Raw genomic sequence first — 22675 nt, 5'->3', positions numbered from 1 at the left:
ATTTTTAAAAACGCTTGAGGAACACTGGTGGAAGGTCGCGTGCTAATTAGTGGAACTCAGTTAAGCAACGCCCCCAGAGAGAAAACCTCGTGATGAAGAAGGGGACCATGAGAGGGGCCAGGCTCCAGAACGCCGGAAAAGCCATCTTAGCCAGCAGACAATTGAGAACGGAATAAATCCCCCTCTTTTATTATCACATGGAACATATGGAGAGTCTAAAAAGCAGCACCGATTAAAACCTTGAGGTTCCAGCTCCGCTCGTGGTCAGGCACTATTCCCCTCTAGATCCTGTTCCCTCCTTATGTTATTTAAAAGGAGCAAAGTGTCTTCTACTACAACGTAGACTCCCCTTACACCAAAATAAGGCTTGAGAAATGTCTGTAGAAAATAAAAATCAGATACTGAACGATGTCTGAATGTGTAATAACTACACTCGAGAATCAGTTAAGAGTCTCTGCCTCAGACTCTTTTGTTTTTAAAACAAATCACTTCCAGAGCCACGTTAAGAAATATATACATGCTTGTTTACCCAATTCTTTTTTTTTTTTTTGCCCGCGCCACGCGGCATGCGGTGGAAGCGCAGTCTTAACCACTGGATCACCAGGGAAGTCCCACAATTCCTTTCTTTATTGGTTGAATCAAAGGAGAGATTGACATCCCCTTTTCCCAAGTATTGATTTACCATGCCTACTGTATATTTCTTGATAGTTGGCGTTTTGAAAAAGAGGCAGAATAAAAAAATATTGAAGGACATTTGATGTCATTGTCAAGAGCCACAAAATAACTTAATAAATGAAACATGTTTTCATATTCTAGTACTGGCTTAAACTTTGCCGAGACTTGGACGTCTATTTACTTTTGTCCACGGACTCTTTCGGAAGCCAGTCCCCACCCCGCCCCCCGGTCTGTGAAAGGGCTTCACGCATGCTGTATTCTTCCGAAGAAAGCGCGCCAAGCGCTCTGCGGGGTTCCGCTACCCGCTGCCCACGTCCGAGAAGCCCACTCTGCCAGGTCAGGGAAACCGTGCCTAGGAGACGGCCAGCGGCCTGCAGTTTTGTTTCAACCGCAAGTATAGGTTGCACACCCTTCTTCAAGCCCTCCTCCCACCCCCAGTCACACTCTGTTTGGCTAACCAGTGGCTATATTACAAAATAATAATGGGAAAAAAATAAAAGAAATGCCTGCAACAGTTACCAGTAAGGATGGTGTGAAGGCACACAAAATTTTGGTTGATCACTTCTCTTTGATTTCGGTAATATAGAAGAAAAAAAGGCTGACATAATGCTGATTTTACTGAAGAATGTAATAAAATAAATGGAAGGAAAAAAGAGAAAAATAGTAGAGACAAAGACTATTTCTACACCAAAATTATGAAGTCATTTAAAAGAAGGGAAATATTCTACAACAGATGAAGAAAGTTTTAATTTCTTTTCACATTAAACATTGTTCACCACAGTCAGCTAACAGAAATTATTGTAACATTGGTCAAGATGACATAAAACTAAGGATAGATGTTTGTTACGAGTAAACCTCATGTAATGTGAATGATGATGTTAAATACTATATTTTTCATGATAAGATACAACTTATCTTGAAGAGGAACCAAATAAGTCAGATCAAGGAGACATGCTGAGGTTTTAATAAAGAAGAAAAGCTTTGCCTTTTCCAGAATACTTCAAGTCTAGGACAATTTAGGTAAAAGACATGAGTTAACTACCAAGTGCTGGGCAGCGTCACAGGCCTGTAGCTCAGGTGTTATTTACAGGACTGGACCGCCGCGGCTCTCGCCTTTCAGCAAGCAAGCTGTTTGTGGCAGAGGGACCTTCAATGGGGTATGATCGATCGATTTTAACCAGCAGGCAGTCCAAGGAACTATTTTCAAAGGGATGGTTGAGTATTTTCACGTATACACTATTAAGGCATCTAAATTTTTGGTGTTTCCTGTATATAATTTTACTGCAGTTTTCAAGTTCTTCTTTTCATCTTGCACAGCAATGATGTTAGGTGCTGAGTGACGCAATTCTCTACTGACGAACCAGTTTATCCATTTTGCAAACTCTAAATTGAGGTCTTGTGAAGGGAAATTTGTAATGTGGGAACACACAGAAAAATATATTAAAAACCAATAAAGAATATGGTTAACCATCATAAAATTTCAATCACAATTAAATGTAGGCTTTAACTTTGGAGAAACAGAAGAATAATTAGAATTAAAATAGGTATTGAAAATAATTACCAGTAGTTTGTATTAGGAAAGAATACAGCCATAAATGGCTTAATTGCCCAATTAAGTAACTACCAGATTCTTCTTTAGTCCACACTAACAGAATTCACATGTGAGCTAGTCAACAAAGCATATAAATATTCAACATCTCTTGAATAGAACATCTTAGCGATAACAGGGACTACATAATTCTACCCATTGTCGTGACTGTGCACAAATTAACCAGGTTAAATATCAGAGATACATTGGGATTCGTCCCAAACCTAACAGTGGAATATTAAACACATTTTTAAAAGATTTAGAAATAAAAACTGAACAATTTTAACATGGATGAGACAGTGCTTAAACAATTATCAACCTAATCAAGACCTTTAAAATTACCACCAAAATGCACTACAATATTTTTTTTTATTCAGTTTACAGAAAGAATCTATAAGTACAGGTTGCAGAAGGAAAATGTTTAGTGCTATTTACATTCATTTTAAAACTCTGCTCTATACAAATTTAATTCTGATCAGTATGAACAATATTTTCGTAGATCTACTGCATATAAAGCCTTTTCGTCAAAGCATTAACAATGAATAAAATAACCTGATTACCTTTAAACAAAGCTGACCGTTTGAAACGATTTACACTTACTATTTGTAAGGGCCGTGGACACTCATTTCAGTACAGAACATAACGTCAGCCTGCAACTTCATTTTTATAAAGGCTAAAGTTATTTATATGGAGCATTGTTCTATATACTACACGCCAATCTATATTTAAGTTCTATAGTTAGGTATTTTATAAGTTTTTTATTAAATATATTCTACATGTATTTGTAGTTTCATCCAGGAAGAATTTCTTCCCAGTGAAAAAATATAAAATCTTTTATATTTTTTACAGGTTTAGATGAAACTAGCTCATGCTTTAGTGCTGTGCAAATTGTTTTTAGCATATCAATTTTTAAATTATTGGTACAAAACAAAAAAATGGCATCCCTAATCAAGTGTGCCTTGAAAATCAGCTTTTGATTTTAATACGATTGCAAGCACTAATACCCAATGCAAACTACATAAAGAAACAAAATTAGTCCTATGGAGAATTTTTTAATTTTAAGAATTCATCTGAGGTCTCTAATGAGTAACTGTGACACTGGACACAGAGATGAGCAATAATTATGGAAAAATTCAATTTGCTGATATTCAAATACACAAAAGTGATGAATAAATGAGGTTTTCTAACATTTCTGCGCAATCACGGAGGTCTACGAGTGACTGGAATTTACCCCCGCGTTGAGGCTAGGACGCAAGCTCTCACCCCTCTTGTGCTATGTGAACAAGCCCTCAGTCACTGTCTGACCAGAGTGCACATGTTAAAGGAAAAACAACTAGTTTCATCAGCCCTCTGCTGAGTAATTTCAACAAGAGGCACATTTTGTTTTTTCACTTGTTGCAGTGAGAACAGTCGCGCTCAGTGTAGGATTCTGTGCCAGTGCAGCCGCCATGGCTGACTTTGGTAGAATTCACCCAACATTTTAGTTTCTTTTCCATTTTTTACTCTCAAGTTGGCCCAGTAATTAACTTCATTCATTGCTGAGTGTCTTCCAGTGTGGATTTGTATATATGAGTATACTTCTAGGTACCATAAACCATGTTATAAACTCTGCTGATGAAGAAAATGACTGTCAATCGTTTGTAGTGCACACTGTATTTGGAACACTTGATTTTGTTAGTTCTGGTGATGAAAATTTTTGTGGCAGCAAAATCGTTTCTGCTATGAAAGATACCTTGTTAACTTTTCCCCTGGAGATTGACTTGCATTCAAAAATCAATACATTTTAAAATTGCTCAACATAAACAAAAATACTAGAAATAAAAAATCATAGTGAAAAATGTTCTTGGTTCTTTTTACTTTCGTGAGAAAAGATGACAGTGCTCAAGTGACAGTTCAGGTCCATGTATTTACAGGCAGACCCTTCCTAAAGGTTCTGAAGCGACGCTGGGTCTCCTCCGGCCCAGCAGCATGAAAGACAAAGACTACATCACACCACACCTGGCAGACAGTGTTTACAGGATTACACAGCAATTACTCTCTCCAGTCTTTTCGCGATTCCTCTGACCTAGGGAAAAAGAAGAGAAGTCTTGTTTATAAAAATGCATGGGGAAAGGGGCGTAATAAGAAACAGGATTTTTCTGTTTAATGTTTGCATTTTTTTAAATTAAAAAGCTATAGTAAATACCCTTTTAATTTTAGCCTGTTTCCAAAATGTCTGGTTATTTGCTTACTAACAAGCTCCATTCATAAACTATGAATAGAGTTTCTGGTGACTAGTTCTTAGTTAGGTCTTAGCAATCATCCACAAAGTCACTTTCCCTCTCCACTGAGACGCAGCTCCAGGATGGATGGTGGCATGACCACCTCATCCTGCGCTATCCTCCGAAAGCCTTCCCGGAAGCAGAAGGCTTCCACAGGGCAAGCAGTGTCTAGGCCAGATGGCTGAGGGGGTGGGGTGATACCTGTCTTCACCCCCAAAACAGAGGCCCGCAGAGGTTTCTAACATAAAGGCCCACTTATCTACCCGTACACCCTAGAGATTCCACAGTCCTGCCCCTCCCTCTCTACCACAAACCAAGATACACACACACTCACACACATAAACACAGAGGAAAATCAAGGGACACACTGATTTGGTTTGACTGCTAAGAACTAGTCACCATAAACTATGAAAACTTCTTTCCCTCAGAATTTCCAAGAAAAACTGAGCCATTTTTGAATGCCTGTCTCTGTGGCTCAGGTGAGAAACTTCTCTAGTGCATGGCTTACCTTGAGAGTTTGGCTCTGGCAATGTCTCTCTGGCCACCAAATGCATCACTGTTGTTTTGCCAAAAGGAAGTTTTAATGCTATGTGAAAAGTAGAAGACAACTTGTTACATATACACCAACCTGTTGAAATCACTAACCAAAATTGAAACCATTTTAAAAATTGATTGCTTTTTGTATGACTTCCTCAACAGATGGCACTTCTTACCAGATAGAGCATCTGTTACAAAACGAAATTAGGTTAATATTATCAGAAACAATTTTTATAATTCAGAAATTATTTAGCTATGGCTATCAGCTTGACACATATATACATGTTGTTTAAGGAAGGGGACAAGAGAAAATGCGTAACTGGTTAATATTGGATAATCTTTAAAGGAGAGAAGGAATTTCAAAAAATTTTTAAAGAATACTTTTTCTAAATTAGGGGGAAGTTTAGATTAAGAGACATTTGTTTCTAAACCTAATTATGTTTAGTCACATAATAAAATTCCTGCACCAAACAGGCCACTATAATGTAGAAATAGAAGAAATGACAAACATAATTTTAAACATAATAATAATGTAATAATTTTATTATTTTTAACCTTATATTCTTGAATTAGAAAATAATTTTCTTAAAAAGGTTACTTTAAAAGAATCACTGTCTTGGCATTATTAGTAATCACTGTTTTCTAATCAAGTCTTTAAAAGGTTTTTCTCATTTGTAAGTAATAATTTTTATTATGAAATATTTCAGACACAGACTAATATAACGCACCCATGTATCCACGAACCACTTACACAAAGGTTGCATGGTAAATCCCTTTGTCATTCTGTGTATAAAATTAGAAGCAGCCGGTAGCTCTAACATCTGGAGTTGTTCCCACAGCTGTGACGTTTTAGTTCTGACGTGTCAAGCTACTCTGTTCCCCGCAAACGTAAGGCGGGCTCAGCTCACCACTCAGCAGGCCCGGTCCTCCTGCTGCTTGCTCGTTAAACCTGCTCTATAGGATGACGGCTAAAAAGAGCCCTAATTATCTTCAGTATTCCTAATAGTTCACGTCATCAAGGTGAGTTTCCATCTTATTTAAAGCTAGCCAGCCACTACTTGGTCTGTTCTCTTAATTTCCGAAGTTAAAATGAAGCATCATGGCCCCAAAATACACACTAGGCTGAAAAAAAAGGAGGGCCTTTACTGGATAATCTCCTAGGCCTGATTTAACACTGAAATGCAAACAGGACTTTATATTATTAACATTTCACTAAATGTATTGGGAAAGCCTGACTGAATTTAAAATGTCCACATACCAAGCTGTGTTCCACTCTCACAGCACCTTCTTGACTCCAGTACGCCAGACCTGGGTTACAAGTGCACCCTGCTACTTACTGACTGTAAGGTGAGTTGTGAGAGTTCTGTTGTCCCCCCCCTACGCCTCGGCTTCCTCCACCTAAACTGGAGATAGGAGTTCTGTCACCTGCCCCCTACCGCTGTACTGATGAAAAGAAACAATCCAAGGCAAGTGCTTACCTCAGGGCTTGGCACAAAAAAGCATTCCATAAATATTACCATGATCATCATCTTTTTGAGCAGCAAGGAAAATAGATCTCAGAGAACAGGTAAGTGAACTGAGATGTAAGTCTGGAGAAACGTTGGACAGGCCTAGAAAGCTGCTGAGGGGCTTACTGTTTGAAGCTACAAATTTGATTCACGGGGACTTAGTTTTCTTCATCTGAATTTTAACTAGAAATTGTAGCCATTGATACTAACAGAAGGTAAGGGAAGAGGGATACGAGATCCAAGATGCTTCCTCTCCTTCACTGTGTGCTTCTGCTTTCTACCGTGACACTGCACAGTATCCGGAACAGAGGTTCTCACCCTTCACGTAAAAATTACCAGGGATTGCAAATCGGTAGTAGATTGGGAGATGGGGAGAGGGGAGAGGGGAGAGTGGGCATGCAGAAATCTGCATTTAAAAATAAGTATCCGATGCCCACAGGGTTATACATACAGAGCAAGTCCCAAGCGCGCAAAGCAAGCCTAGGCCTCCTCCACACTAGCCATTCAACTATATGACCCTGTGTGCTGTCTCCTCATTATCCACATTCAAGAATACAGGGAGACAAAGAAAAACAGTGACCAAAAAGTCACAAATAGTTCAATGTTATTAACCATATTTACTGATCAACTTAAAAGGTCTAGGTTATATTCCTATGCTCTTTGTCTAAATCACTAAGACCAGAGATGGTTTGTTTTTGAAAAGATTGACAGCAACATAGAATGACAGTAATAACATAAGTCAATCTGTTAATTGGTCAAAAACAAATTCTAAAAAAAAGTCAATAGTTTGATTTTAACACAAATTCTATTATCTTTAATATGAAGTTGGAACTTTGGGGCCACAAGAGAGAGGTAATTAAAGAATTAAGTTGATAAGAAATTGCTCATGTAGATCAATACTCAAAGGGGAATGTAGTCTGAAGACTCATTCGTGGAGTCAATAGATTAATTCAATCAACATTGACCCATCAACACTACAAGAGCTTATGTGAGGCACAGAAGACTAAAATATGGTCCCATCCTTAATGAATGTAAGATATAGCCATGGACAACACATTAAGAATTGGTCCATGTAACTACACAGAGAGCTATAAAGAAATAATAATAACAATAACTATAAACCAGAAAAGCTACATTTTAAACGGCAGATACCTCTCAGGAGATAGCAGCACTTTTTAGACCAGTGTTATCACTGCCTCCAAAACTTGGCTGTGTGTAAAATTACACACTGAAACACTCCATCTACTTGATATTGTCATAATAATCATTTGCATTCATCTACTCCAAGTCACATAGTATTTTAACAGTGAATTTTATGTGTTTCTACTATGTAATACCAGAGCACCTTGAAGGAAGAGATTCTTTTTCAACCCTGTATCTTTAATTGTTTAGCAGTGTTGGCACATAAGAAATAAATACATGCTGAATAAATGAATGAACGAACGAAAATATTCTACCTTTAAGGAAGAACAGATTAAACATTTCGATTATTAGGTTTAGAGGAAAAAAGTCATGACTATTTGTAAACAAAGATATATTACAGTAGATCACTTCCTTTGCCTACAAATTTCTAATTCTCATAATATATTTGAAATACTTGTACTTAAATAAAAACAAATCCCGCTGATGGTAGAGAATGTCCCCCCCAGAAGGGGGCACTATTGAGCTACACTTCCCCATTCACATATAAAGAGCAGTAATAGCTAACAATTAAAGTGTTTACTATGTGCCAAGCACTGTTCTATGTGCTTTGAATATATAAACTAATTCAACCCTCCCAACCTATGAGGTAGGCACTATGGTTATCCTAATTTACCAATGAGGAAACTAGGACAGAAAGCAGTGAAGCAACTTGCTCAAGGTTACAGAGCCAGTAAGTAGTGGAGCTAAGAGACAACTTAGACAATCTGGCTCTAAAATCTGCTCTTTCAGTCACTACACTACACTGTTTCTCAATGTTACTCACTTACCTTTATTCCTGCATGATTAGCAATTACATCAGTTAGAGTCAAACTGAAAACACACCTTCAGTATTCTATTTGAAAATCCATTACCATAAACTTTTCCTAGTTTGTGTGTCTCGCTTTAACTTAAAAATATTACATCTAAATTATATTATCCACAAGTACACTTAAATTACATTTATAAAATATAGGTATGGACTCCCATCTATAATGGCTTAGAGATTATTCTACAAGGCAGTAAACACTTAATCATCGTGCTAAAATTAAATGGAATGCAAAATGTAAAGAAGTAGACATATCAAAAATTAGGCAAAATTCACAGAGTTTGAAATTATATATTTTTAGTAAAATCAGACATTAGCATTTAAACAAACAAATGAATAATGCTGCCATGAGACAGGCATTAAATCCCATTACAAAGGTAACTATTACCTCCTAATGTGACATTTCCATGTAGAAATCGTCCTTGATAAATAAGGCGTAGAATATTTGGACTGCTGACCTGCTCTTCTTCCCAGTCTGGAAAGAACCAGGGAACTGTTAGGTGCATTTCAACATAAAATTAGGGTATTGGTGCATTGTTCTAAAATTCGGCTCCAAATCAGATAGAATACATAAGAGAAGACGCTTGGAGCTTCCGAATAATTGTAACAGTCACTACCCACGCAATCACTGTTCTTGTTATTCTCATTAAATAGCAAGAGCTGCTTAAGACTAGTGTTTGCTTCTTAAAGAACACTAAGGGGCTTCCCTGGTGGCGCAGTGGTTAAGAATCCGCCTGCCAATGCAGGGGACACGGGTTCGAGCCCTGGTCCGGGAAGATCCCACATGCCGCGGAGCATCTAAGCCCGTGCACCACAACTACTGAGCCTGCGCTCTAGAGCCCAAGAGCCACAACTACTGAGCCTGTGTGCCTAGAGCCTGTGCTCCGCAACGAAGAGTAGCCCCTGCTCGCCGCAACTAGAGAAAGACTGTGCGCAGCAACGAAGACCCAATGCAGCCAAAAATAAATAAATTTAAAAAAAGAACACTAAAATGTGCCAAAATATGGTCCTGAAGTTTAAAAATTAAAACAAATGAGTTGGGGAAAATCTAATCCTAGTTTTAAAAATGTCAGTTGAAAATTTTAATAACCAGTAATTAACAGAAAATATTATAATATTACAAAATTTGTACCTTTTAAAATATATATTTGAGGCTGGAAACAATAGGTTTAACAAAGATTTTTAAAAGAATTAATATACTGATATAGAGCATAAGAAAAAATTATACCTCAATAACTGGAAAACAAACATTTAAAAAAACAGAACAATAAAAAAATTAACAGTGTTTACTTTTGGGTAATGTTGATAACTTTATTGTTTTTTTGAAGCCAATTGATAAACATTACAGAAGACACAACTTTAGTTCACTTTACCCAAAATTCTCAGTATAAACTTGAAAAATAACAGATATTAGAAGGTGCTATATAAGTATGAAAGCTAGGATAATGTACAAAGAAAATCAAAAGACAAACTGGTAGGTAGAATGAATAACAGAATATTTCATTTTAGTGTGTAACTTACATTATAGTAAAATATGGAATATGATTCTGTTAAAATAATGGTTTGAGAACACTGGTGTCATGACAAGGTATGGGGTTAGTAATTTCACTAGCTTGTAGATACAGAATTTGAAGCTCTGATTTTGAAAGATTCGAGAATTTCATCATCATCTTCCTCAAGAATTCTGGTATCATGTGTTTGTTTCCTATTGAAGCTCCTGTTTTCAGGAGATGATAACTGTCAACACACAAACTAGTTTAAAATAGCCTAAAGAGTGAGGGACAGAAGAGAAAGGAGGTAAGTAGAGCACTTTTCTTCTTGCCTTTTACTGAGTGTTCAAAATGATGAATATGAATTTGGTAAAACCAGTGCCTGTCAGTGACTCAGCACAACAGGAATGGGTAAGGAGAAGTGAAACTCATTTATTCTCCCCCAGGCCCCCGTGCCCTCCCTCCCCCCTGGGGTGTCTCTGTTGCCTTCTGACTCCAGGGCTCCCAGGTCCCTCTTCTCCAGAAGAAAGAGTAAGTTGTCAGCTGTTAACACTTTCGTATGGATTACTTTGAATTCATCACACCCAAAATTATTGTTTAATAGAATATTTCTTTTTTTTTCCCTTTAGCGTTGTTCATTTTATTCTGTCATGATAATTTCTACCTAATCTAATTTTACATGGGTCAAATTGTATTTTGTGTTAAACGTCCTCAATGTCAAAATGCCAGGGTTAAAATATTCTCCTATAATTTTTCTTTTTAAAATAATTTTCATTCAATTTATTCAAACTAAAAAAAAACATTTACCCATCTCTCCCCTCCCCCCACCTTGTGCAACCACCAATCTGCTCTCTGTTATCTATGAGCTTGGCTTTTTTTTTTTTTTTAAGATTCTACATATAAGAGATATCATCCGGTATTCATCTTTCCCTCTCTGACTTATCTCACTTTGCATAATTGCCCTCCTCCAGGCCCATCCATGTTGTTGCAAATAGCAAGATTTCACTCTCTTTTTAATGGCTGAGTAATATTCCATTGTGTATGTGTGTGTCTCTCACAATTTCATCATCCATTCATCCATTGATGGAAACTCAGGTTGTTTCCATATCTTGGCTATTGTAAATAAAGCTGCAATGGGCATAGGGGTGCATGTATCATTTCGAATTAAGTGTTTTCATTTTCTTCAGATAAATACCCAGAAGCAGAATTGCTAGACCATATAGTAGTTCTATTTTTCATTTTTTGAGGAATCACCATACTGTTTTCCAAAGTGGCCGCACCAATTTACATTCCCACCACTGTGGCTGGGAATGTACATTGGCCTCCTTTTCTCCACATCGTCACCAACACTTGTTATTCCTTGTCTTTTTGATAACAGTCATTCTAACAGGTGTGAGGTAACATGTTGTTATGGTTTTGATTTGCATTTCCCAGATGATTAATGATGTTGAGCATCTTTTCTCGTGCCTGTTGCCCATCTGTGTGTCTTCTTTGGAAAAATGTCTGTTCAGGTCTCCTGCCCATTTTAAAACTGGATTGTTTGTTTTTTTGCTGTTGAGTTGTATGAGTTCCTTGTATATTTTAGATATTAGACCCTTATCAGATATATGAATATTTCTGGTCAAGATATAAAGACAAATGACAGTAATTGTCTAATTTACACGGGAAAAAATTCTAAAAATGTTTCAAGTATTTTTTTGAGACACAGAAACTTGACGCCACATATTTCTTTATCCTACACAGAGTGTCATGATTCTCACGTGCTTCTGTGGTTTAATATGCTATCTTCCTTTCCGTCTCAGAGGATCTGAAATTTAAAGAGACCTGTAGAAGAACAATGCTTACAGGAGGAATTTCAGCTACTAGCAACATATATTTAGTGGGTTATTTTTTGGAACTCTGACCCAATAACACTATGTGCCTGACTATTCCATCTATTATTAACAATATTCCACTAAGCTGCACCAGAATATACCCAAGGAAACCCATCCCTTCCAAAAATATATTGCACAAAGTACTTCCTTCTACTGATTTTAATATTCACTACACTTTTATTATTAGCACCAAAAATATTTATATTTGCTGACCTTTAGTGCATTATGTGATACAAAGTAGACCTAGATTTTTTAATATTTTATATAAAATAAAAATTATTTATTTTTATTCCCTGCAGTGTCTCAAATTGCTTAGTAGAACTGGCAAACTGAGGAAAAGATTGGGTTCAAAAACTTTTTCTATGAAAATAAGTAATGTAGAATTGATACAGTCAATTTCCAACACTGGTAGATGGTTTGGGAAACTATGTTACAGACCTGCACTTGAATCTCACCTTTGTTTACCATTAATCAGGATACTTTAAGGAATTGAAACTAATTTTAATGTCTAAGTCAAACAATTACGAAGGTGAAAGTATTTCCTTTACCTCAAGTTATGGCGTAACCCTTGTAGCCAGGGTTGTGGCGCCCTTTTCTACAGCACGCCCACAGATGTCAAAAGCCTATCTTCACCCTCCACCCCACAAAAGTCACAAAAGGCGTCTTTACACTTAGTACAACATCACCACCACACAGGTATTTAAAAACGCTTTCCATACTCTTATCTACCCTGCCTGGCTATGAAGAAAATCCAGTATTCTAAGAGCCCAAGTTTAGTTTACTTCAGCTCTTCTGAAATTCCTTCTTATCTATGACCTCTAGCTTCAGTCTCTTCCTGATTTAGGAGCTAGTGTTGACTTGTTCCTTGGTTATCAGTGAGAAGAAAGATCCAGTCATTTGAAAGTGTTTGTCTAAAGCAGTATTTCTTAAACTCAGGTCTGTGAATCCACAAAGACAGGTTCTTAGGGTCTCAAAGTCCTCTTCAATAAGTTCTAGATTGTGTTTTCATTTTAATGATAATCTGCAAGAGATTATCTAGATACAAATAATTACCTTACAACCAAGTACAAACTTGGGATTTTAGTACCCACATATGCATTTAAGTTTATGACTGTACTGGTGCCAAGCAGTACTTCTTTGTCAAGAGGTTAACAAGAAAAGAACAGAGGTTGACTTAATACATAAACGATGCATTCCTGTTAAGTGAAGGCTGAATGACAATTTGGTACACTGTGTAAATGAAGGTTTTGTGGTGAATCTGCAGATAACTGGGTTCTCATACAGCAAGTAGTAGCAGAGGCATGCCACACTCAACAGTATCATATTCATGGTACAAGCAGTGAGTGAGTTTTAGCAAAAATATATCATGTGGCCCATTAAAGTTGTTAATTTGAACATTACTGGTTTTAGAGTTATATTTGCATTTTCTTTGTAGATCTGTTTTAGTTTTATGGTTGTATACAAGTTAATAAGGATAAAGAGTTAATTGAGTTATATGTCTCTATCCTTAAAAATAAACATTATAACAAAAATAATTTAAGTCAGCACTAGGGAATCTACAAGAATTTTCTTCCTGTAAAGAGTTCCATATATTTTTTTAGGTTGAGAAACACTGATCTAATTGATTCATTTTGTATACACTGTGTTCTTTGTTAAAACAAGTCTTGTGATTTAAAAGTCCAAATTGCTTTGGTAGTAAAATTAAGTGAAATCAGCTGAAACAGTCATATCACTATGGTATATGCCATTAAAAGGGTCAAGATGACTTGGGTTAAGTTCAAAGGAAGAACATAAGCTAAAGACTCACTTGAGGATGGCAAGACAGTCTTATTACATAGAAAAAAACCAGAGAAAGGAATACCACATACACACCGCCCCCCGCGCCCAATTTTGTTTGTCATGGATACTGGCTTGAAAATGCAATGTATAAATGGATTTTATACCTTCTTGACCTTGTAGTAGTTCAGAGAACACAGGAAGTGACATGAATTAGAAATTAACTTTGTGTCAAGCTCAATTTTAAATAGGCTATGTATAGAATAGACCAAAGAGAATGTATTATAATTTGTTAAAGATAGTTTTTCTTTCCTTTTATTTGTGTTCTGGTATAAATAGGGTTACTGATATGAAAGTGTGTATGTGTGTGTGTTAGCTACCTTGTGTATTTTTTTTAAAAATAATTTTCTTTTATCAATACATTAAAACAGCTCTAAAACCAACCAGGGCCTTGATGCACTGGCTCCGTTATCATTCTGCAGTGAGGGAGCTGAGAAGCAAAACCCAGGAAGGGTGCAGCAACCCCCTTAACTTTAAGCCTTATACCCTCAATCATTTGTTTGTTCTCTTTTATTTACTTACAACTTTTTCAAAATGTTTGTGAAACAAGGTAGGGCATGAAGAATTAACATTATTCATTCCCAAGAGAAAAATACCACTCACCCATTGGCCAATTGTCATACACATGCTTTGCAATGTCAGAAGCAGAATCATTAGGAGAAAACAGGAACTCTTTCGTTTTCCCGCTTACCAAGATGAGGCGCAAGTTTATCTGAAAGAAGACAATGATTCTTTTAATATAAATCTTGAAACTTTTAAAATAAAATAATGACTCTTAGTCTTTTCATTTCAATAACATTCTCAGTTATTACTAATGCCATTTTCTGGTTTTTATTTACTTAAATTATAAAAAGATTCTTTTTAAAGAACGGGAATTTGAGACATGATTTTATTTCCATTATTTAATATATATGTGTGTGTGTGGGGGGGGGGTAATTTACCATAATAAACGAACAAAGGAAAACCAAAATTCATCATACTTTTAAACTTAACTACTCCAGCAATGCTCAGAATTGGACTTTTACAGGTTATCACTATAAAATACACATTTTCCATTGAAAAGCTAATAGAAGTGGTTACCCTGCAGATCACATCACTAAACAGGAAAAATATTTACTTGCTAATCTGCTTCTTAGGAAAAAGAGACAAGAATTATATACAACTTTTTATCCTATAAAAAATTTTCAAACCTAAACAAATTAACCAGAAACTATAATTTTAAAGAACTTTATTAGAGTTAATAGAGGATTAAATAATAGTAGTTACTTTAATCCCAATTACATGATCGTTCATTTCTGTGGGAAGGGGTGGAGGCGCTATGTGTGACAAAGAACACAGATTCACCCTCACCAGAAAACCTAAAATGGACAAGAGAACTAAAAATTTTGAGATCCACTGGATTTACAATTCCAAGTCAATATATATTTGCTTATATCAATCTTAATATATTTTCCAAAATGTTCACTTTTTCATTTTTATCTTTATCCATAATTAATGATATTATTTAAAAGCACGATATTCATTCATTTCCCCTATAAGTTACAGAAATACCAGTGCGGTTTTCTATACCTCCAGGCCTCTGTTAAGAGAGCAAATAACACCTTCCTAAAACTTCCAGTCCTGAGCTCAGCGCTGGGACTAGCCTAGCTTCTTTATATAGAGAGAACAGAGAATGTCATTGTACCAGTCTGAATTGTGCCAGGTCCTAGGTTACCCAAGCTCTCCTCCTCAGTTACTAACATTTTTTTTTCTTACAAAAAAACCCCCAGAAAATCTTTAAGATGACAAAGCCTACAATGAATAAACTGGTGCCTACTGCAGCAACACCAAGACACCAGGTCACTGATTTACTATCTGCCACCACCGTGGCCATTGCCACTCCCAGTGCCTCACCACCTTGAAAATGTACTGAAAGTTATAAAATATCTCCTCTAGAAAAATGCTATACACAAACAATTCTGCATTCAATGGAATGCAGCTGGATTCCATAGTAGATGGAGTAGAACTGGGTTCCATATTAGAAACTGTATTCTAACTGTATGTACACTATATCTCAATTTTTAAAGTATTTTAAAAGATAAAAGAAAAAGAAATCTACATTTCAGGTGAAAAGCCCTTTCGATATGTCCAATATGAATTTTTGCTGCCTTTCCTAATTAAAATGAAATCAGACCAAAGAACTTAATACAGGAAGAGATCTGATGAAATCACACTGCTATAAAGAAGTAATTTGATTCAGAAACTCTAAGTTCCATTAGAACAAAATTCAAGTAATAGTTTGCAAGAATGATTATATTGTAAGAAAGCATCACCTTATTTATCTCCTATAACAAGTAAGTAATGAGTGATTCCCAAAGCAAGAAACCTAACATCTACACAATACAATGTGAATTTTAGTTCTCACACATGTATCGCTATTCAAGGCTGTCTCTTTATGTGTGAATATTGGTAAATATATATTTGCTCTGAACTTATATGGAATCTTTTAATAGCTTCAAACTACTGTGTAACAGCCCTTCAGTTATTAATGCCCAAGAAATTATGCCCTTCATAATGGTTCAGCCACATGTGTCTGCTTAACCAGAAAGAAATATAATTAAATTCAGGCTTCCTAAGAGTTATGTAAGTGATATGAACCTACTATTTCCTGGAATCAACTTTTAAGTTTAACATTAATTTCTATTGAGCTTTTCTTCAAATTATATTTAAAAATAGCAAACAAAAGAGGGAAGGAGGACTTAATCCTTATCTTCTGTAAAGTTTACACTAATGCATACTTTAGATTTTCCCTAATATCCATCAATATGGAAATGGAAAAATAAATGATAGCACATCCTTACTATGGAAATTTCCCACAGTCATTAAACGACGTAAGATATAGATCTATATGATTTGACATGGAAAGACATCCACAATATATTAAACAAAAACAAAATAATCCACATACCTCCACCCCATAAATACATAACACTAAGTGCATTCATGCTGCAAAGTTCTTGGCATTTCCTATTTTAAAACTGATATAATCACTGTCACTAATAAACTGATATCTCACTTTCATATTTAAAAGTCAACGGTCTAACAAATTTGTTTATCTAGATGTTCAGAATGTTGAAAACTTTTGGCCTGTAGATGTGTTTGACACAGGTTAAAAAATATTTTTTTAAATGTTTACAGGTGGGCATGAACTTTTCAGTTTGACACATACCCTACTAATCTCAATATACTCACACTGGTCTGCTTCATACACTTATACCTGGCTGGCCCCAGAAAACATTTAAGTTTATAATTCGTGGTAAAGTTTGAAAGTGGCTTTGGGCTACAAAACAGAAGCAGAGTAAGATTTTAAAACCTATTAGAGGGAAACTAATCACCCCTTTGGGTGGGGAAAGGGGAGAACATGACAACTGCAAGAATAAGTCTAAAAGTACATCAATCTAAGAATTTATCAAATCTTACCGTTAAACTATCTATAACTGACAGCAGCAGTTAAAGACTCCATTTGGAAAGAAGCTTAAGTCCAAAATTAAAACTAACAGCAATAAACCCACAAAATTAAGTGGCTGAGTAAAGTAACACATTGCCTGAAACACTTCCACTGCCTGGAACAGTGCCTGACATAGTAGGTGTTCAACCAGTATTTGTTGACTCACTGATATTCCAGTTTCTTCAGTTTGAAGACTCAAGTAGAGATGTAGACTAGATAGGTCAGCACCAAGATCCAAATCCAGGCTTCCACATTCTGGGCATTTTATTAAATGACAAGTGTAGTAAGTAGAATGAGAATGGATAGTAATTTTGTGGTAGTGACATGGACATGTGGATATTTCAATGTGTAGAACCCTCAATGTTTAATTTGTCAGGGTCTGGATCTTTAGTGTCAGCAATATGCCACAATTTATATAAATGCTATTATTTAGTAAGGCACTCTGAAAAGTGAAGTTAATCTTGAACTACCATATTAACATGTATATTGTGCCTAGTTTTCAAATGAAGATAAAGACTGGGTTTATTGATATGTTAGATTAACAGATGAGTCTGGACTTGTTCCTATGCTTATATCTATGTGACAGCCTTGTCCCTAGACTAGAAGCATGCATCTATCTGCCTCAGTATGCAGTCAAGTTTATCTTAGGACTGTAACACCAAGGGAGGAAAACACTGAATTCCCATCACTTCCTTTAGAAGAAATCCTGAAAGCAATCACCCAGACAAACATCTAGCTACACAGGTTGGTCAGTAGTTAATTGTTCTTATATTATAGTTAGAATCTCTCAGGCTTATTCAGATAAATAATGTCAATTGTAGCTCCCCTCAGTAAATATATAGCAATTCCTACAAATTTCTTTGTAGGAATTTTCTTTTAGAAGATTATGTATTCATTATTTAAATACTTATTAATGAAAGACCTTATTACTTCTTTGAAGCCAAATCAATCTATAAAATACCTTAAAAGAACCTCTGCTTGTGAGGTAGTGGGACTCCAAACACATCAACAACGGGTTACAAACAACACTCTTATTGACAGCTTAAAATGTGATATACTGATATACATACTTATCTAAAAACAAAACTGCTAATCAGGACTCTGAATGACTTGGTATGAGATGGAGTTCCTATTATGTTATGAAATTCCCAAGGGATGGCACTTAGGTCATCCAAATGAATTATATATTTTATAATTACTTTTGAGGCAAAACAAATCAAAACAAGACTATTAGTGTGGTAGAACTACCATGATAATTTCCCGTAAGGCCAATGGAAACAACAGAAGCTCTTCCATGCATGTAATTTCAAGTTTAAAAAAAAAAAAGTTTTTGGTCAAATTGATCGCCATTCCTATTTGTTAGATTATATCAATTTGGAGAAATCTCATCTAGAGCTTAATTCACTCAACAATTTGTTTTCAGTTGGTCAGGATGGAACAATTTAGAGGAAGGAAAGAGCGGGGATGGAAGATGGGATTAACTGGAATATAGACGGGCAATTAGGAGATGGACCATGCCCTTTAAAAGAAATATGAAAATATGACTGTTTTCTACAAAAAGATCAACATGTTGATCAAAAAAGGAACTCCTGACTTCCCTGAGAGTCTCTGAGGAGTAAACTGAGTCCTGGGGCACTCTACTCCACTTCCTAGGGAAGCACCTTTGCCTTTGCAGTGCTCATTCCTGCCTTTTCTGCTAAAGGATGAATAAGTGGCCAGTGGGAAAGATGTTAGACTTTCTTTGAAAATCACTTTTTAAGAGCTCTCAATTTATCTCAAGGGGATTATACCCAGTAAAAAAAAAAAGTCAATCCAAAAGGCTACATACTGTATGATTCCACTGATATAATGTTCTTGAAATGACTAAGGTAGAGATGGAGAAGAGACGAGTGGTGGCCAGGTTTTAGGAAGAAGGGAAGGCAGTGGCTGTGTGGATAAAGGAAGCACAGGGATCCCGGGGGTGGAACTGGAATGTGTGCTGCCGTGAAAGTGGCACATGAATCTGCACATGTGATACAACTGCACAGAACTAAGTACACACAGACACAAATGAGGGCATGCAGAACCGGAGAAACCCGAATAAAGTCTGTGGATTTTATTAGCGTCAATTTCCTGTTGGGCTACTGTACCAGTTATAAGATACTACCATTAGGGAAAAGTAGGTGAAGGGTGTATGGGATTTTTCTGTACTATTTCTTACAACTGCATGTGAATCCATAATTACCTTGAAATAAAAAGATGTAAAAACAAGCGCTCAACTTGCTAAAAATTTATATGGTATTATATTCGTCTTTACTTATTTTTCTTATTTTCATTTGAAGATGAAAAGTGCTTTTTAAAACATAATCTTGTATTAAAATAGCTACTTGATCTAGAGGAAAAAATATAAACCCACCATTGACTTAAGACAAGGTATGAAGCTGAAAATAGATAAGCATCTCTTTGCTAGAGTCATGGATTGATAAACGGCATATTCTGAGTTTTTGATAACTGCGTGTTAAAGAAAATGGAATGAAGGAGGAATGGGCTCATGCTTCTACACAGGACGGACTTAAAGCCAATTATTCAAACCGCTGCAGCACTTAAATACGATGATTATATATTTCACTAACTTTCTTTTAGCTGTTTATTTTTTCAAACATTTTCTGAAACAGACACTATGTTTGGTGCCTGGATTACAAAATATTTAATATGAAATCCCTGGAGGATTTCATACCCTTGAAGCTATGAGACACACAAACATAATTATGGAGGACAGGTGTGGCTACAAAATGCTCAACCAATATTTGCTGAAGGAACATAAAAGAGAACAGAAAGGAGAACCTGTGAGCTGGAGAGTCCAGGGTAGGGTAAAGAAGTAAAAATGCTACCAGCTTGCCATTTTTTGTGTGGCTTACTACATATGCACCTAGTTAGCACTAGTCTAGCCCGGCTCTGATGCAGGTGTTCCCACCCACATTTCAGAGTTGTGGGAATGAGTGTAGAGACCTTAGTAAGTGGGAAGCTGAGAGCTGAACCCAGCGCACTAACGACAGAGAACCTGCTGTCTGCCATTCTGCTCAAGCAAACCAAGTGGTCCTGGCGAATTCCTCACCATGGTCTCCATGATCATTCCCTGTCATCTCGATCACACTTGCCCCCACTATGCCCCAATGACAGGTACCTTCTTTCAGTTCCTCAAAACTGCCAAGTTCTTCCCTGCCTCAAGGCCTTTACCCAGGTTGTTCCTTCCGGTTGGAACGCTCGGTGCCCCATGCTCCCCACCCCAATCCACTGGGCTTGTATGTTTGAGAGGGGATGGCATAAAAAATTCTCCTGAGCCTAATCATCCTGGATGAAACGATAAAACTAAATTTTTGAAAAAAGAGCAGGAGAAGAATTTCAAAATAGAACTGAAGAAGCCAAGACAGCATTCCTACTTTTTACTGGAATGAAGGAGCAGTCCTATTTGTGAAGAAGTTAATATAAGGCATTCATGAAAACAGATTTTAACTTCTAAGAAAATACACCTGAATTCTTGTCTTGGAATTTACTTGTATTATGTAGTCATAAACTCAGGTACACTGAGACTTGCTAAATGGATTAAAACTATGGGATCTTTTTCTATCTTCTTTTTAACACTTAAAATGATGTAGAGTCTAATATACATGAAATATTAAATCTTTAGAGGTAAAAACTCAGTGGGATTCCTTATTTTTAATTGTAGAAACACTTACCTACCCTGAAAAATAGGTAAAGGGGAGGTCAGAGAGTTCTCTAGCTTAAGTTCCCAAGTAAAACTTTTACAACATCTCATTTTACTTGGAATGTTAATTTCCAGAACATTTGACTCATTTAAAAACGTAGGAGAACTACATCCCAAAGCCAACACTTAATGCTTTTTGAATTACATGAACCCATCAACTATTTATTCATTATTTTTTGACCACTGAACATGAATAAGAAGCTGCTGGACAATAAAAATGAATTGATAATAATAGTGAATTAGCCTACTTGCTTTCTATGTAGATTGACTTTTTTTTTCATCAGTGAAGAAACAAAGAAAATGTTGAGTTCTTATAAGTACAATTTAAAATCAAACAATGTAGCTTAAAATTTATACAGCATTTAGTGCCTGGCACATAGTAAGTGTCTAATTAACTCTTATCACAAGTCACCTATTACCATCGTCATCATAACCATCATCAACTTAGTAAGTCGTGTAATGCTAACCACATGGTGTTCTTTCTTTAGATACTTTATAATGTACATTTACTTTAGAATAAGTTTGGGAAACTTGGATAAAATTAAAATTCCATGAGAAAACTGGATAATATATTTTCTTGAGAATCCTTGAAAATTATTCTTAATATTATAATTTTTCCTTCAAGTTCTAAATCCTATAAACTTAGAAAACATGTTAGTTCTGAAATTAAATTATGATTTTGCATCACTTTAAAACCTGACTATAGGATATCCCTTTAAAACTTGCCCCTAAATAGGATACAAACTAGCTGCTTTAACAAGATTTCAATATGAAATAGTAGCAGTCTGATTTCCTATACATACTATCAACTAAATAGCAACTTTGAATGAAAGTAAAGCACTCTCTTTGGGACACTGGGTTTGTATACAGGGAAACCCTTGTTTTGAGGATTTTTAGGTCTTATAACTCACTTTAATAAGAACAACAGTTCAGTACAATTGTTTCTGTCAACCAAGCACTCAATATATTAAATTACAGACAGGAGAAAGGGAAATGGCAAAAGCAAAGCAATAAAGGACACTGGGGAAGGGACAGAACGTTTTCTATATTCATAATATACATTTTCATGTATTTCAGGAAGGTGACAATTTTTTTCTCTGCCCATCTCTCCTTAGTGGAGATACAATGGTGTAAGTTTTTTGGCTAAAAGCCTAAAATCATGAGAGAAGAAACTAATATTTATTGAATACCAACTAAGTACTAGAACTTTTCCTTACATACGTTGTATTTTGGCACCTACTATATAGCACTTTCTCTTCTCTCTAATCACCTAGCTACTCCAATAAATCCAGGTATGACACAGGATGAATCTTTCAGACATCTATACTTCTTACACTTGTCTTGGCTTTGCCATTATTTGAGGTGTATGCCAGGTTACATTTGAGGTTCCTGTGGGTGTCAATTCCCAGATCCTCTTCCTCCTACTTCTTCTAAGCTATTATCAAATTCTCAGTACTATAAATGCCATGCCTTTTACAGTATTCCTCAATCATTCAACTTTTAAGATTGGAGGAGTCTCAGGATTCATCCAGCTCATAGACAGGGAACAGACAAGGCAAAAGAGGCCCTGAAAGACTAGCCAGTTAGTGGCAAAGTAGAACAGGAACCCAAGCCTCTCTCTCCTAGGTCAGGGTTTGCTCCAGCATAACTTCAATGCCTCCCTAAA

General features: G+C 36.1%; 1 protein-coding gene across 1 annotated transcript in view; it reads right to left on the bottom strand.

The window, feature by feature from the left end:
* Positions 1-1395: 1395 nt before the first annotated feature.
* UBL3 (ubiquitin like 3) overlaps positions 1396-22675 on the bottom strand; it is a 69861-nt gene continuing 48581 nt past the window's right edge. The window contains exons 2-5 of the mRNA XM_061170655.1: positions 14381-14489; positions 8966-9052; positions 5033-5110; positions 1396-4328 (exon numbers count right to left, since the gene is read on the bottom strand). Of these exons, the coding sequence (XP_061026638.1) occupies positions 4276-4328; positions 5033-5110; positions 8966-9052; positions 14381-14489 (327 nt within the window). The 3' untranslated portion in view covers positions 1396-4275. The remainder of the gene's footprint in view (positions 4329-5032; positions 5111-8965; positions 9053-14380; positions 14490-22675) is intronic.

Source organism: Eubalaena glacialis, chromosome 16 (assembly GCF_028564815.1).
Source record: "Eubalaena glacialis isolate mEubGla1 chromosome 16, mEubGla1.1.hap2.+ XY, whole genome shotgun sequence".
NCBI lineage: Eukaryota > Metazoa > Chordata > Mammalia > Artiodactyla > Balaenidae > Eubalaena > Eubalaena glacialis.
Note: the sequence above shows the minus strand (reverse complement) of the source record. Positions and strands in the feature narration are given on the sequence as shown.